This window comes from Manis javanica, chromosome 2 (assembly GCF_040802235.1).
Source record: "Manis javanica isolate MJ-LG chromosome 2, MJ_LKY, whole genome shotgun sequence".
In the NCBI taxonomy this organism is placed as follows: Eukaryota; Metazoa; Chordata; class Mammalia; order Pholidota; family Manidae; genus Manis; species Manis javanica.
This window is the reverse complement of record NC_133157.1, coordinates 36,592,896-36,611,269: the sequence shown is the minus strand read 5'-3', so window position 1 is coordinate 36,611,269 and position 18,374 is coordinate 36,592,896. Positions and strand designations below refer to the sequence as shown.

Below are 18,374 nucleotides of genomic sequence, written 5' to 3'. Positions count from 1 at the left end.
CAAATTAAAACCACAATTAAGTATCACCTCATACCAGTTAGGAAGGATGGCCAACATCTAAAAGACAAGGAACAAAAAATGCTAGCAAGGATGAGGAGAAAGGGGAATCATCCTACACTGTTGGTGGGAATGTAAATTAGTTCAGCCATTGTGGAAAACAATATGGAGGTTCCCCAAAACACTAAAATACAAATACCATTTGACCCGGGAATTCCACTCCTAGGAATTTATCCAAAGAAAACAAGATCTCAGATTCAAAAAGACATATACACCCCTATGTTTATCACAGCACTATTTACAACAGCCAAGATATGGAAGCAACGTAAGTGTCCATCAGTAAATGAATGCATAAAGAAGATGTGGTACATATACACAGTGGAATACCATTCAGCCATAAGAATACAACAAATCCTATCATTTGCAACAACATGGATGTAGCTAGAGGGTTTTATACTCAGTGAAATAAGCTACATGGAGAAAGACAAGTACCAAATGATTTCACTCATTTGTGGGGTATAACAAAGTGAAACTGATGGAACAAAACAGCAGGAGACTCACAGACTCCAAGAGACCAGTGCTTACCAAAGGGGAGGGGGTGGGGAGGGAAACAGAAGGGGATTAAGGGGCATTATGATTAGCACACATAATGTAGGGGGGTCACCAGGAAGGCAGTATATAGCATGGAGAAGACAAGTAGTGACTCTAAACTATCTTACTATGCTGATGGACAATGACTGCAATGTGGTGTGTGTAGGGGGCCTTGATAATATGGGTGAATGTAATAGCCACAGTGGTGTTCATGCGAAACCTTCATAAGATTGTGTATCAATGAGACCCTTAATCATAAAAAAAGAGTAAGAAAGAAAATAAAGAATCTAAAGGTTTGGGAATCCTTCCCAGAGATCAGTAGGCAGTGTTTTCTTCTAATTAGATAAAAGGAACATCCCCAAATGACCCATGGGAAAACTATTTCTCCAGTCTGGAGACTTTAATTCTCTGGAAATCAGCCCAAAGACTTTACCTGGGTAGAAGATGGAGATAGGACCCCCTTCAAAAGATCACACTTGTCATCTTTACTAATTTGATAAACAGAAAGATGAAGTATTTCTTTAATTATTTGCAGGGCTGCACCTATGACTCAAACCTTGTACTACTTCTTTAATAAAAACCTATGCATGAAACATTTTCTTTCCCTATAAAGGGAAGGCCTAGTCCAGAAAGTCTGAATTTTTGAATAATAAAGTCTTTCGTGATCTTTTGTAAATACTATCAGGGTAAATGTATTTAGGAACAAGCACTGAATAGCAGAGATGTCTCTTGATAGCAGTGAAGTACAAGACTAATGCTATATTGAAAAATATAATGCAATGATTAAGTAGAGTCCACACCATGTCCCTTAACATCAACAGAGCACTCGGATGTGAATGATCATAAAGAAGTACCTTAAAATTTTTTAAAAAGTACCTGAAATTGGCTATTATAGTCCAATCATCAATCTGAAAATATGATGACTGCATAGGTTTCTTTACTTCCAATATTGCCTCTGAAAAAAAGTTAGCTAATCTAGTCAGTAACATGTACAGAAAGCTCAATTTTGTACCAAGGACTATGTAAAGCTTTTTACATGGATTGTATCATTTAAATAATACAAATAAATTGAGAAAGGGACTATTTCATGTTAAGTATTTTATACAAATGCATCTTATTAATTTAAAGCCATTCTAATTCTAAGATTAAAGCACTCTTTCCAGGTAACAACAATTGAAAGAAAAGGCAGCTTTTTGTACTCTCTTGTAATTCAGGTACGTCTGTACTTCAAAATACTACTTCTCCATATATCGGATTATTGTATTGTATTATGTTCCAGGGACATGATTAGATCAATAGTAAAGAAAAGTACACAGCCTAGATGCTGACAGGAGCAGAAAAAAGTTCAGGATTAATACTTAAGAAAGAACATTCAACTATACCTAAATCAATGACATTTCCTCTTTTCTTTTACACACTCACTAACTACTTTTTAAAAACAAGGTTCAAAATCCTGATGTTTCCCGCAAAAGAGAACCTTAAAATGTACGTGCTCCCTTACTTTCTGTATTTCTAAACAAGGCAAACGAGGTCCACAAAAACTTACCTGCACTACTTGTTTCTGTAGTTGTGCTGCCTGTATGGCCGAAACCTGTGTTTTCTCCCGAGCACCTCGGGAACGTTCACTGCTCACCGAAGTCATCATATACAGTATATACAAAGTAATGTATGTACAAAATAGAAAATCTGCAAGAAAGCAGGCATGGTCAGCAAAACTCCCAAATTACAATACTAGGCAAGGATAAAATTCAGAGAAAGGAGGAAACATGAGATTAAAACATGAAGGTTCTCTAAAATAAAAATTCTCAAAGAACAGCCCATTAGGATTTTAAACTTTCCTGGCAGTAATTAAGCCTATTTTACTAATGAAAAGTCTATGGTTTATGATTACAGCAATTCTCAAAATCTCAAATACCACCAATTTTAACCAGCAATTATTTCACCACAGTATGTAATTACTACTACCAATATATAGCTTTACTTGCCTCTTTTCATTTGCAGTTGGTATTTGAGCCCAAAGACAACATTCTGCCAAAACAAAATTTTACCTGGCAATAAGCCACTTTAAAATGTGCTGTCCAGGAGAAAACTATACCTAAAGGCAAAAACCACTTATAAGGAATAAATCTTTCAAGGAGAAAAAAACAACTGTGAATATAGCTTTCATTTATTTGACAATTATTTACTGAATAGCTACTATGGGCCAAGCATATAACTAAATATGTCATGAAACCATGTTTACCACAATGAAATACCACTCTACATCCACTATGATGGCTATTATACCAAAAAACTTTAAGTAGAAATTGAGGATGCAGAGACACTGAAACCCTTGTATACTGTTGGTGGAAATGTAAAATAGTACAGCTGCTATGGAAAAGAGTATGGCAATTCTTAAAAAGAAAAAAAAATCAAAAATAGAATAACCAGGGATTAAAGATGGGAGCATGAGGTGAAACAGAAAGCTCCTCCAAAAATCACATATAATACGGAAATATAGCAAATACATCTAATCCTGAAAAAGCAACAGGAAAGAAGGCTGTAGAAGACTGCCTAAGCCTGGGTAAAACAGCAGACATCAAGGAAAAGGGTAAAGTTCCAAAGCCCTAATCCAGAGGGACCCAAGCCCTTCCCGAACTCCAGCTCACCAGAGGGAGTAAGAGAAACACAGCATGGAGGGGTGGAGGCCTATGACTCCTGAACACCCAGCCCTGGAGATGTGCTCTGAGAGCACAAACCAACATAGTGCTCTGAAGACCAGTGGGGTTGGAAAGCTAAAACAGGCAGAGTACTTGGAGAGACTGAGATTCCCCAGCTGCTTCTGGAAAACATTTATCCACAACCGCCACTCTGGGACAAAAGAAAAGCAGGCAGTCTGAGAAACTTCATAACAAGAGGGCTGCTAAAGCGTCAAAAATTGCACAGAGCTTGATGCTCAGGAGAAAGGACAGATGGACAAAATTGTCCAGGCGCACTCTGCCCAGCAGGTTGGAAGCCTTCAGGAGCTTCAGGCGCTCTATTCCTCTGGCTGGCTACACAGCTATGAGGCCCCTCACCACAATACACAGCCTGCTGCTCCTTCCTCCCAACAGGAACCTGCTGGCAAACCATCTTCCCCCACCACTTCACCAGGACAGCAGGAGGGTGGCCCTGCCTACAGCAGCTACAAGTACAAAGCATAGAGGCTTCTCCCTGCGCGCTTCGCCCACTGCTCCTGGCAATGGAGACAGGCACTACAGCCAGCAAGCAGGGAACTGCTCTTTCTTCCCAACAGGCACCAGTGCCACTCGCCTGCAAACCCCACCATCGCTTCAGGGACTGAGCAACTCCAGGAAGTAGAGCTTCTGGGCACTAGAGGGCATCACCTACAAATATGAAATATCAAAGGAACCAGTTCAAACCAAAATTCTACAAAGACCAGAAAGATGGACAAATGAAACTAAACTCATCAATCTTCCCTGAAAGAGATTACAAAATAAAGATCATAAACATGTGGGGGCGGAGCCAGGATGGCGGCGTGAGTAGAGCAGCAAAAATCTCCTCCCAAAAGCACATATATACATGAAACTATAACAAAGACAACTTTTCCTAAAATAGAGACCAGAGAACACAGGACAACTTCCAGACCACATCCACACCTGCGAGGACACAGCACCTCGCGAAGGGGGTAAGATACAAGCCCCAGCCCGGCGGGACCCGAACACCCCTCCCCCTGGCCCCTGGCGGGTGGAGAGGAGTCAGCAGGGAGGGAAAGAGAGCCCAGGACTGCTGAACACCCTGCCCCAGGATTCAGGACCAGATTGCAGACAGAGTGCATGCATGGGGTCTTGGATACTAGGGAAAAAGGGGGGCAGGACCGGTGAGCAGGTGTCTGAGGCTGACACCGGAGAACAAAGAAACGGGAGTGGTTTTTTTTCAGCGAGTGCTTTTTGGAAGCCTTAAAGGGACAGAGACCCCAATACTAGGGAAACAGGGCAGCAAGACTGGTGAGCGGGTGCCTGAGACCGGCGCCTGAGGACAAGGAAAATCGTACATTTCTCCCTTTTTTTTTGGTGAGTGCTTTTTGGAAGCCTTAAAGGAACAGGGACCCCAATACTAGGGAAACAGGGCAGCAAGACCGGAGAGCGGGTGCCTGAGACCGGTGCCTGAAGACAAAGAAAATCGTGCGTTTTTCCCTTTTTTCTTCTCTTTATTCTTTTTTTTTCTCTTTTGTTGTTGCTGTTGGTGTTTTGGTTCAGAGAGTGCTTTTTGGAAGTCTTCAAGGGGCAGGACAGGACACATAGCCCAGAGGCAGGGAATCTGGGGATCTCTGGGCACTCTAATCCCCTGGGCAACAGGGAGCAGAGAGGCCCCTTATGGAGATAAATAGCCTCCTGGCCGCTCCCCCTCCAACGGGGTTCCACCATTTTGGAGGGGCAGCCCCAGTCCGGCCACGCCCACAGCAACAGCTGAGTTAAACTCCAAACCAACCGGGTAGGTAGCTGAAGCCCGGTCTGCGCACAGCTCCCAAGCATAAGCCATTAGAGGACGCTATTCTACCAGGAGAGGAAGGCCACAAACCAAAAAGAAGGAAAGCTCTCCCAACTGTCACTCGTACCAGCTCTGCAAACTATCTCTATCACCATGAAAAGGCAAAACTACAGGCAGACAAAGATCACAGAGACAACACCTGAGAAGGAGACAGACCTAACCGTCTTTCTGAAAAAGAATTCAACATAAAAATCATGAACACGCTGACAGACATGCAGAGAAAAATGCAAGAGCAATGGGATGAGATGCAGAGAAAAATACAAGAGCAATGGGATGAAGTCCGGAGGGAGATCACAGATGTCAGGAAGGAGATCACAGAAGTGAAACAAACCCTGGAAGGATTTATAAGCAGAATGGATAAGATGCAAGAGGCCATTGAAGGAATAGAAACCAGAGAACAGGAATGTATAGAAACTGACAATAGAGAGAGATAAAAGGATCTCCAGGAACGAAACAACACAAAGAGAACAATGTGACCAATTCAAAAGGAATAATATTTGTATTATAGGGGTACCAGAAGAAGAAGAAAGAAGAAAAGGGATAGAAAGTCTCTTTGAAGAAATAACTGCTGAAAACTTCCCCAAACTGGGGGAGGAAATAATCGAACAGACCACGGAAATACACAGAACCCCCAACAGAAAGGATCCAAGGAGGACAACACCAAGACACATAATAATTAAAATGGCAAGGATCAAGGACAAGGAAAGAGTTTTAAAGGCAGCTAGAGAGAAAAAGGTCACCTATAAAGGAAAACCCATCAGGCTAACATCAGACTTCTCAACAGAAACCCGACAGGCCAGAAAAGAATAGCATGATATACTTAATGCAATGAAAAAGAAGGGCCTTGAACCAAGGATACTGTATCCAGCACGACTATCATTTAAATATGATGGCGGGATTAAACAATTCCCAGACAAGCAAAAGCTGAGGGAATTTGCTTCCCACAAACCACCTCTGCAGGGCATCTTACAGAGACTGCTCTAGATGGGAGCACTCCTAAAAAGAGCACAGAACAAAACACACAACATATGAAGAATGGAGGAGGAGGAATAAGACGGGAGAGAAGAAAAGAATCTCCAGACACTGTATATAACAGCTCGATAAGCAAGCTAAGTTAGGCAGTAAGATACTAAAGAAGCTAACCTTGAACCTTTGGTAACCATGTATCTAAAGTCTGCAATGGCAATAAGTACATATCTCTCAATAGTAACCCTAAATGTAAATGGACTTAATGCACCAATCAAAAGACACAGAGTAATATAATGGATAAAAAAGCAAGACCCATCTATATGCTGCTTACAAGAAATTCACCTCAAACCCAAAGACATGCACAGACTAAAAGTCAATGGATGGAAAAACATATTTCAGGCAAACAACAGTGACAAGAAAGCAGGGGTTGCAGTACTAATATCAGACAAAATAGACTTCAAAACAAAGACAGTAACAAGAGATAAAGAAGGACACTACATAATGATAAAGGGCTCAGTCCGACAAGAGGATATAACCATTCTAAATATATATGCACCCAACACAGGAGCACCATCATTTGTGAAACAAATACTAACAGAACTAAAGAGGGAAATAGACTGCAATGCATTCATTGTACGAGACTTCAACACACCACTCACCCCAAAGGACAGATCCACCGGGCAGAAAATAAGTAAGGACACACAGGCACTGAACAACACACTAGAACAGATGGACCTAATAGACATTTATAGAACTCTACATCCAAAAGCAACAGGATATACATTCTTCTCAAGTGCACATGGAACATTCTCCAGAATAGACCACATACTAGCTCACAAAAAGAGCCTCAGTAAATTCCAAAATTTTGAAATTCTACCAACCAATTTTTCAGACAACAAAGGTATAAAACTAGAAATAAATTCTAAAAGAAAACAAAAAGGCTCACAAACACATGGAGGCTTAACAACATGCTTCTAAATAATCAATGGATCAACGAACAAATCAAGAGAGAGATCAACGAATATATAGAAACAAATGACAACAACAACACAAAGCCCCAACTTCTGTGGGATGCAGCGAAACTAGTCTTAAGAGGAAAGTATATAGGAATCCAGGCACACTTGAAGAAGGAAGAACAATCCCAAATGAATAGTCTAACATCACAATTATCAAAACTGGAAAAAGAAGAACAAATCAGGCCTAAAGTCCGTAGAAGGAGGGACATAATAAAGATCAGAGAAGAAATAAACAAAATTGAGAAGAATAAAACAATAGCAAAAATCAATGAAACCAAGAGCTGGTTCTTTGAGAAAATAAACAAAATAGATAAGCCTCTAGCCAAACTTATTAAGAGAAAAAGAGAATCAACACAAATTCAGAAATGAGAACGGAAAAATCACGACAGACTCCACAGAAATACAAAGAATTATTAAAGACTACTATGAAAACCTATATGCCAACAAGCTGGAAAACCTAGAAGAAATGGACAACTTCCTAGAAAAATACAACCTCCCAAGACTGACCGAGGAAGAAACAGAAAAGTTAAACAAACCAATTACGAGCAAAGAAATTGAAACGGTAATCAAAAAACTACCCAAGAACAAAACACCGGGGCCGGGCAGATTTACCTCGGAATTTTATCAGACACACAGAGAAGACATAATACCCATTCTCCTTAAAGTGTTCCAAAAAATAGAAGAGGAGGGAATACTCCCAAACTCATTCTATGAAGCCAACATCACCCTAATACCAAAACCAGGCAAAGACCCCACCAAAAAAGAAAATTACAGACCAATATCCTTGATGAATGTACATGCAAAAGTACTCAACAAAATATTAGCAAACAGAATTCACCAGTATATCAAAAGGATCATACACCATGACCAAATGGGATACATCCCAGGGATGCAAGGATGGTACAACATTCGAAAATCCATCAACATCCACCACATCAACAAAAAGAAAGACAAAAACCACATGATCATCTCCATAGATGCTGAAAAAGCATTTGACAAAATTCAACATCCATTCATGATAAAAACTTTCAGCAAAATGGGAATAGAGAGCAAATACCTCAACATAATAAAGGCCATATATGATAAACCCATAGCCAACATTATACTGAACAGTGAGAAGCTGAAAGCATTTCCTCTGAGATCGGGAACCACACAGGGATGCCCACTCCCCCCACTGTTATTTAACATAGAACTGGAGGTCCTGGCCACGGCAATCAGACAAAACAAAGAAATACAAGGAATCCAGATTGGTAAAGAAGAAGTTAAACTGTCACTATTTGCAGAAGATATGATACTGCACATAAAAAACCCTAAAGACTACACTCCAAAACTACTAGAACTGATATCAGAATACAGCAAAGTTGCCGGATACAAAATTAACACACAGAAATCTGTAGCTTTCCTATACACTAACAATGAACCAATAGAAAGAGAAATCAGGAAAACAATTCCATTCACCATTGCATCAAAAAGAATAAAATACCTAGGAATAAACCTAACCAAAGAAGTGAAAGACCTATACCCTGAAAACTACAGGTCACTCTTAAGAGAAATTACAGGGGACACTAACAAATGGAACCTCATCCCATGCTCATGGCTAGGAAGAATTAATATCGTCAAAATGGCTATCCTGCCCAAAGCAATATACAGATTTGATGCAATCCCTATCAAATTACCAGCAACATTCTTCAATGAACTGGAACAAATAATTCAAAAATTCATATGGAAACACCAAAGACCCCGAATAGCCAAAGCAATCCTGAAAAAGAAGAATAAAGCAGGAGGGAATCTCACTCCCCAACATCAAGCTCTACTACAAAGCCATAGTAATCAAGACAATTTGATACTGGCACAAGAACAGAGCCACAGACCAGTGGAACAGATTAGAGACTCCAGAAATTAACCCAAACATATATGGTCAATCAATATTTGATAAAGTAGCCATGGACATACAATGGCAAAATGACAGTCTCTTCAACAGATGGTGCTGGCAAAACTGGACAGCTACATGTAGGAGAATGAAACTGGACCATTGTCTAACCCCATATACAAAGGTAAACTCAAAATGGATCAAAGACCTGAATGTAAGTCATGAAACCATTAAACTCTTGGAAAAAAACATAGGCAGAAACCTCTTAGACATAAACATGAGTGACCTCTTCTTGAACATATCTCCCTGGGCAAGGAAAACAACAGCAAAAATGAGCAAGTGGGACTATATTAAGCTGAAAAGGTTCTGTACAGCGAAAGACACCATCAATAGAACAAAAAGGAACCCTACAGTATGGGAGAATATATTTGAAAATGACAGATCCAATAAAGGCTTGACGTCCAGAATATATAAAGAGCTCACATGCCTCAACAAACAAAAAACAAATACCCCAACTAAAAAATGGGCAGAGGAACTGAACAGTTCTCTAAAAAGGAAATACAGATGGCCAACAGACACATGAAAAGATGCTCCACATCGCTAATTATCAGAGAAATGCAAATTAAAAATACAATGAGGTATCACCTCACACCAGTAAGGATGGCTGCCATCCAAAAGACAAACAACAACAAATGTTGGTGAGGCTGTGGAGAAAGGGGAACCCTCCTACACTGCTGGTGGGAATGTAAATTAGTTCAACCACTGTGGAAAGCAGTATGGAGGTTCATCAAAATGCTCAAAACAGACCTACCATTTGACCCAGGAATTCCACTCCTAGGAATTTACCCTAAGAACGCAGCAATCAAGTTTGAGAAAGACAGATGCACCCCTATGTTTATCGCAGCACTATTTACAATAGCCAAAAATTGGAAGCAACCTAAATGTCCATCGGTAGATGAATGGATAAAGAAGATGTGGTATATATACACAATGGAATACTACTCAGCCATAAGAAGAGGGAAAATCCTACCATTTGCAGCAACATGGATGGAGCTGGAGAGTATTATGCTCAGTGAAATAATAAGCCAAGCGAAAGAGAAATACCAAATGATTTCACTCATCTGAGGAGTATAAGAAAAAAGGAAAAACTGAAGGAACAAAACAGCAGCGGAATTACAGAACCCAAAAATTGACTAACAGGTACCAAAGGGAAAAGAACTGGGGAGGATGGGTGGGCAGGGAGGGATAAGTGGGGGGGAAGAAGAAAGGGGGTATTAAGATTAGCATGCATGGGGGGGGAGGGAGAAAGGGGAGGGACGGCTGTACAACAGAGAGGACAAGTAGTGATTCTACAACATTTTGCTATGCTGATGGACAGTGACTGTAATGTGGTTTTTAGGGGGGTCATGGTATATGGGAGAGCATAGTAAACATAGTATTCTTCAAGAAAGTGTAGATTAAAGATTTTTAAAAAAAGGAAAAAAAAAGAAAGAAAGAAAGAAAAGGGGGATTACTCCTTGATAGGATAAAACTATTGGTAAATCAAAGATTAACGCATGGTTTAATATCCTTAATTTTGATCACTTAAAGGGTATCAGATGATTGGCTATGGAGGTACTCTTTTCTGATATTACTTTCTCTTAATAAAAAATAAAAAAATAAAAAAATAAAAATAAAGCAGTTCCTGTGTGCGGACCTCCAATGAGTTCTACACAGTGGTACAGAGGGCATGTCAAAGTGTGGGCAAAGGGTCTGTTTGTTTTTATGCAGAAGATCAAGACCTAGCTTGGCTACCTAGAAAATGAACTAAGATACGATATGAGGAGGAGCTTCCGGCATCAGCACTCTCTGGAGGACTCGTGCCGGGGGATGATCATCAAAAAGCCTCCACAGGGATCCGGGCGATGCTGCAGTTGTGGCTGCATCCATCCCACCGTTTCCTGGACTTGCCATTGGAATGAGGAGGGAGATGTCTAGGCTGGCATGTGCATACAGTGAGACAATGAATTTGAGTGGATTTGGACTGTTGGAACTCAACCAGGAGTTGGGAGGGGTGCAAGGTGTAGCGCTCCAAAATCTTACGACTATAGACTATCTACGGTTAAAAGGACATATGGGATGTGAACAGATCCCAGAAATGGGTTGCTTTAATTTGTCTAATTTCTCTCAGACTGTTCAAGTACAGTTGGACAATATCCATCATATCACAGATAAATTTTCACAAATGCCTAGGGTGCCTAACTGGGTTTCTTGGCTTCACTGGAGATGGATGGTAATTTTAGATTTGCTTAGTTTATGTCACCATATTCCTATTATGTTAATATGTGTGCGCAAGTTAGTTGGTAGTTTAAAACCTATACATGCTTAAGGTACTCTACAAGAAGATATGTCAAAGAAATAATCAATCCTCCCAAGTTTTCTTCCATATGCTACCTCTATAGCTTTTCTTCCTCCTTCCTAATTACAACCCTTAAATAGAATTCGTGCCTCATATCGAATTTACCAAGCATCATAATTCCTCCAGGTGGTAAAGATACCTCGAGACAAATGCTGGGCATAGAAGCCACAGGGCATAAATCTGCAAAGAAGTAAAAAGCTAACTTTTTCAAAGAAAATGGCTTCTCTCTCACTTACCAACTTTACATTTCCCTGTATGACCCCAGAATATGACTGGTTAGCCAGAGACGGGTAAGGTTCCTCAAGGGAGGAACAACCTAAGACAGGCACAGTCGCAGGGGGGCCATCAGGTGAGAAATCGGGGAACAGGGGTGAAGCTTAGAACCTCATCCCCCCCTGTTTTGAGAGAAAGCTTCTGCATCCGTGGATGTTTTATTGCCCTTGTGTAGTTCGGATTTGCACATAGTCTACAGGCACACACCTGATCATCTACAATTGCTCTGTTACAACACTAAACTATGTTTTCTACCTTTATCTTGTATCTACCTACCACTTCAGCATTTTATTAAAAATAAAAATAATAATAATAATAAAGGGAGAAATGTGGGATCCACATATAAATCAAGTATAAAAATCAAACGAATATTCATATTTGACCTGATTGTATATAGTTCATAATGCGTGACCAAAACCAAAAGTTTCTGTGATGAATGCCCTTGTACTGTTCACCATGTAAGAACTTATTCACTATGTAAGAACTTGTTCGTTATGCTTCAGAAGATTGGAGACTGACGAGAATTAGGCTTGAGATGGATTAATGATTGTGCATTGAGCACTGACCCCCCTATACAGAATTTTATAGTTAACAACCATTTGATCAATAAATATGAGAGATGCCCTCTCAAAAAAAAAAAAAACAATCATAAACATGCTCCTGCAGGTAAAGAAGAATATTCAAGAACTCAGGGAGGAATTCAGGAATGAGATACAGACACTGAAGAATACAGTATCTGAAAAGAAACACACAATGGAGTGATTTAAAAGCAGAATATGGGAAAAAAAATTCCATTCACAATTGCATCAGAAACAATAAAATACCTAGGAGTAAACAAAAACAAGGAAGTGAAAGACCTATACACTGATAACTACAAGACACCCATGAGATAAATTGAAGAGGATACCAATAAATGGAAATACATCCCATGCTCGTGGATAGGAAGAATTATTATTGTCAAAATAGAGATCCTGTCTAAAACAATCTACAGATTCACTGCAGTCCCTATCAAAATACCAAGATCATTCTTCAATGAACTATAGCAAATCCTTCTAAAATTCACGTGGAACCACAACAGACACTGAATACTCAAAGCAATCCTGACAAGGAAGAATAAAGCAGGGGGGATTACACTCCCCAACATCAAGCTCTACTACAAAGCCACAGAAATCAAGACAATTTGGTACTAGCACAAGCAGACCATAGACCAATGGAACAGACTAGAGAGCCCTGAAATAAACCCAAGCATATATGGTCAACTAATATACAATAAAGGACCATGGATATACAATGGGGAAATGACAGCCTCTTCAACAATTGGTGTTGGTAAAACTGGACAGCTACATGCAAGAGAATGAAACTGGATTAATGTCTAACCCCATACACTAAAGTAAACTCAAAATGGATCAAAGATCTGAAAGTAAGTCATAAAACCACAAAATTGTTAAAAGAAAACACAGCAAAAACCTCTTGAATATCAACAGGAACAACATTTTCCTGATAGCATCTCCTCAGGCAATGGAAAAAAAATAAAAAATAAACAAATGGGAGTATATCATGCTAAAAAAGTTTTGTACAGCAAAGGACAACATCAGCAAAACAAAAAAGCATTCTACAGTATGGAGGAATATATTTGTGAATGAAATATCTGACAAGGGGTTAACATCCAAATTATATAAAGAGCTCACAAACCTCAACACACAAAAATCAATAAACAAGATTAAAAAATGGGCGGAGGATCTGAACAGATATTTCTAGAAAGAAGAAATTCAGATGGCCAACAGGGATATGAAAAGATGCTCCACATCGCTAATTATCAAAGAAATGTAAATTAAACCACACTGAGATATCACCTCACACCAGTTAAGATGGCCAACATAGAAAAGACTAAGAACAACAAACGCTGGCAAGGATGTGGAGAAAGGGGAATCCTCCTACACTTTAGGCAGGAATGTAAGCTAGTTCAACCATTGTGGAAAGCTGTGTATGGAGGTTCCTTGAAAAACTAAAAATAGAAATACCATTTGACCCGTAATTCCACTCCTAGGAATTTACCCTAAGAATACAGCAGCCCAGTTTAAAAAAGATATATCCACCCCTATGTTTATCACAGCATTTTTTACAACAGTGAAGATATGGAAGCAACCTAAGTGTCCATCAGTAGATGAATGGATAAAGAAGATGTGGTACATATACACAACAGAATACTATTCAACCATAAGAAAGAAATCCTACCATTTGCAACAACAGGGATGGAGCTGGAGGACACTATTCTCAGTGAAATAAGCCAGGCAGAGAAAGACAAGTACCAAATGATATCCCTCATTTGTGGAGTACAACAACGAAGGAAAACAGAAGGAACAAAACAGCAGCAGACACAGAGACTCCAAGAAGGAACTAGTGGTTACCAAAGGGGAGGGGTGTGGGAAGGCAGGTGGGGAGGGAGGGAGAAGGGGACTGAGTGGTATTATGATTGGTACACATGGTGTGTGGGGGATCATGGGCAAAACAGTGTAGCACAGAGAACGCAAATAGTGAATCTGTGGCATCTTACTAGACTAATAGACAGTGACGGCATTGCGGTATGGGTGGGGACTTGACAATATGGGTAAATGTAGTAACCACATTGTTTTCCATATGAAACCTTCATAAGAGTGTTTATCAATAATACCTTAATAAAAAAAATATCTATGTACTCAACAGAGGAGCACCTACATATGTGAAACAAATACCAACAGAATTAAGGGAGGAAACAGAATGCAATACATTCATTTTATGAGACTTTAACACACCAATCACTCCAAATAACAGATCATCCAGACAGAAAATAAGTAAGGAGACAGAGGCACTGAACAACACATTAGAAAAGATGGACCTAACAGATATCTACAGAACACTCCAACCAAAAGCAGCAGGATACAAATTCTTCTCAACTGCACACAGGACATATTCCAGAATAGACCACATATGAGGCCACAAAAAAGGCTCAGTAAATTCAAAAACACTGAAATTGTACCAATCAGCTTTTCAGACAACAAAGGTATGCAATTAGAAATAAATTTTGCAAAGGAAACCGAAAAGCCCATAAACACATGGAGGCTTAACAACATGCTCCTAAATAGTTAATGGATAGATGACCAAATAAAAACAGAGATCAAGCAATATATGGAGAGAAATGACAAAAATAACTCAACACTGCAAAAAATCTGTGGGACATAGTGAAGGCAGTGCTAAGAGGGAAGTTTACTGCAATACAGGCCTACCTCAGAAAAGAAGAACGATCCTATATGAACAGTCTAAACTCACAATTAATGAAACTAGAAAAAGAAGAAATGAGGCCCAAAGTCAGTAGAAGGAAGGACATAATAAAGATCACAGCCGAAATAAATAAAATAAGAAAGAAAAAAACAGTAGAATCAATGAAAGCAGAAGCGGTTTCTTCGAGAAAATAAACAAAATAGATAGACCCACTAGCCAGACTTACCAAAAAAAAAAAGAAATTCTACGTACACAAACAGAATCAGAAATGAGAACAGAAAAATCACTATGGACACCACCAAAATACAAAGAATTATTAGAGAATACTATGAAAAATTGTATGCTAACAAAATGGATAATGTAGAAGAAATGGCAACTTTCTAAAAAAATACAACATTCCAAGACTGACCAAGGAAGAAACAGAAAATCTAAACAGATCAATTACAAGCAATGAAATTGAAGCGGTAATCAAAAAACTACAGAAGAGCAAAACCCATGGGCCAGAAGGATTTACCTCACAATTTTATCAGACATACAGAGAAGACATAGTACACATTCTCCTTAAAGTTTTCCAAAAAACAGAAGAGGAGGGAATACTCCTAAACTCATTCTACAAAGCCAACATCATCCTAACACTAAAACCAGGCAAAGATGCCACCAAAAAAGAAAATTACAGACCAATATCTCTGATGAACATAGATGCAAAATTACTCAACAAAATATTAGCAAACCAAATTAAAAAATACATCAAAAGGATCATACACCATGACCAAGTGGGATTCATCCCAGGAATGCAAAGACGGTACAACATTTGAAAAATCCATCAACACCATCCACCACATCAACAAAAAGGACAAAAACCACATGATCATCTTCATTGATGCTGAAAAAGCATTCGACAAAATTCAATGTCCATTCATGATAAAAACTCAGAACAAAATGGGTATAGAGGGCAAATACCTCAACATAATAAAGGCCATATATGATAAACACACAGCCAATATCATACTGAACAGCGAGAAGCTGAAAGCTTTTCCTCTAAGATTGGAAACAAGACAGGAATGCCCATTCTCCCCACTGCTATTCAACATAGTACTGGAGGTCCTAGCCACAGCAATTAGACAAAACAAAGAAATACAAGGAATCCAGATAGGTAAAAATGTCACACTGTCACTATCTGCAGATGACATGATATTGTACATTAAAAACCCTAAAGACTCCACTCCAAAACTACTAGAACTAATACTGGAATTCAGCAAAGTTGCAGTATACAAAATTGATACACAGTTATCTGTAGTTTTCCTATACACTAACAATGTACTAATAGAAAGTGAAATCAGGAAAACAATTCCATTCACAAATGCATCAAAAAGAATAAAATACCTAGGAATAAACCTAACCAAGGAAGTGAAAGACCTATTACTCTGAAAACAACAAGACACTCTTAAGAGAAATTAAAGAGGACGCTAACAAATAGATTCTAGCCAAGAACATGGGATGAATAAGAATTAATATCATCAAAATGGCCATCCTGCCCAAAGCAATCTACAGATTAATGCAATCCCTATGAAATTACCAACAGCATTCTTCAACGAACTTGAACAAATAGTTCAAAAATTCATATGGAACCATCCAAGACTCCAAATAGCCAAAGCAATCCTGAGAAGGAAGAATAAAGTGGGGGGAATCTCACACCCCAACTTCAAGTTCTACTACAAAGCCACAGTAATAAAGACAGTTTGGTACTGGCACAAGAACAGACACACAGACCAGCGGAACAGAATAGAGACTCCAGACATTAACCCAACAATATATGGTTAATTAATATACGATAAGGAGAAATGGACATACAATGGGGAAATGACAGTCTCTTCAACAAATGGTGCTGGCAAAACTGGACAGCTACATGTAGGAGAATGAAACTGGATCAATGTCTAACCCCATACACAAAAGTAAATTTGAAATGGATCAAAGATCTGAATATAACTCATGAAACCATAAAACTCTTAGAAAAAAACATAGGCAAAAATCTCTGGACATAAACATGAGTGACTTCTTCATGAACATATCTCCCCAGGCAAGGGAAACAAAAGCAAAAATGAACAAGTGGGACTATTTCAAGATGAAAAGCTTCTGTACAGCAAAGGACACCATCAACAGAACCAAAAGGTATCCTACAGTGTGGGACAATATATTCATAAATGACAAATCTGATAAGGGATTGACATCCAAAATATACAAAGAACTCATGGACCTCAATAAACAAAAAGCAAATAATCCAATTAAAAAATGGGGAGAGGGGCTGAACAGACACCTCTCCAAATTCAGATGGCCAACAGACACATGAAAAGATGCTCCATATAGCTAATCATCAGAGAAATGCAAATTAAAACCACAATGAGATATCACCTTACACCAGTAAGGATCGCCATCATCAAAAAGACAAACAACAACAAATGTTGGCAAGGTTGTGGAGAAAGGGGAACCCTCCTACACTGCTGGTGGGAATGTAAATTAGTTCAACCATTGTGGAAAGCAGTATGGAGGTTCTTCAGAATGGTCAAAATAGAAATACTATTTGACCCAGGAATTCCACTTCTAGGAATTTACCCTAAGAATGCAGCACTCCAGTTTGAAAAAGACAGATGCACCCCTATGTTTATTGCTGCACTATTTACAATAGCCAAGAAATGGAAGCAACTTAAATGTCCATCAGTAGATGAATGGATAAAGAAGATGTGGTACATATACACAATGGAATATTACTCAGCCATAAGAAAAAAACAGATCCTACCATTAGCAACAACATGGATGGAGCTAGAGGGTATTATGCTCAGTGAAATAAGCCAGGAGGAGAGAGACAAGTACCAAACGATTTCACTCATATGTGGAGTATAACAACAAAGGAAAACTGAAGGAACAAAACAGCAGCAGAATCACAGAACCCAAGAATGAACTAATAGTTACCAAAGGGAAAGGGACTGGGGAGGATGGGAGGGAAGGGAGGGATAAGGGCGGGGAAAAAGAAAGAGGGCATTACAATTAACATGTACAGTGTGTGTGGAGCACAGGGCGGGCTGTACAACACAGAGAAGACAAGTAGCGATTTTACAGTATCTTACTACACAGATGGACAGTGACTGTGAAGGGGTATGTCGGGGGGACTTGGTGAAGGGGGGAGCCTAGTAAACATAATGTTCTTCATGTAATTGTAGATTAATGATACCAAAAGAAAAAAAAAAGTGCCCCGTTCTGGTGAACATAAAAAAAAAAAAAAAAAAAGACCACACTGAGGTATCACCTCACACCAGTTAAGACAGCCAATATCCAAAAGACAGACAACAACAAATGTGGGAAAAGTTGTGGAGAAAGGGGAACCCTCCTACACTGCTGGTGGGAATGTAAATTATTTGGACCATTGTGGAAAGCAGTGTGGAGGTTCCTCAAAAAGCTCAAAATAGAAATACCATTT

General features: G+C 39.2%; 1 protein-coding gene across 11 annotated transcripts in view; it reads right to left on the bottom strand.

Annotated features, from left to right (window-relative positions):
• The window catches only part of UBAP2 (ubiquitin associated protein 2), a 146,055-nt gene that overhangs the window by 104,972 nt on the left and 22,709 nt on the right, over positions 1–18,374 (bottom strand). For 9 of the 11 annotated variants that reach the window (XM_037009826.2, XM_037009823.2, XM_037009820.2 and 6 more), the window contains one exon: positions 2,135–2,274. The exons of 1 other annotated variant lie outside the window; for it this stretch is intronic. In XM_037009826.2, the coding sequence (XP_036865721.2) occupies positions 2,135–2,233 (99 nt within the window). In that variant the 5' untranslated portion in view covers positions 2,234–2,274. Of the gene's footprint in view, positions 1–2,134; positions 2,275–18,374 lie in introns of those variants that run through there. One more of the 11 variants, XM_037009831.2, reaches the window with a different exon arrangement.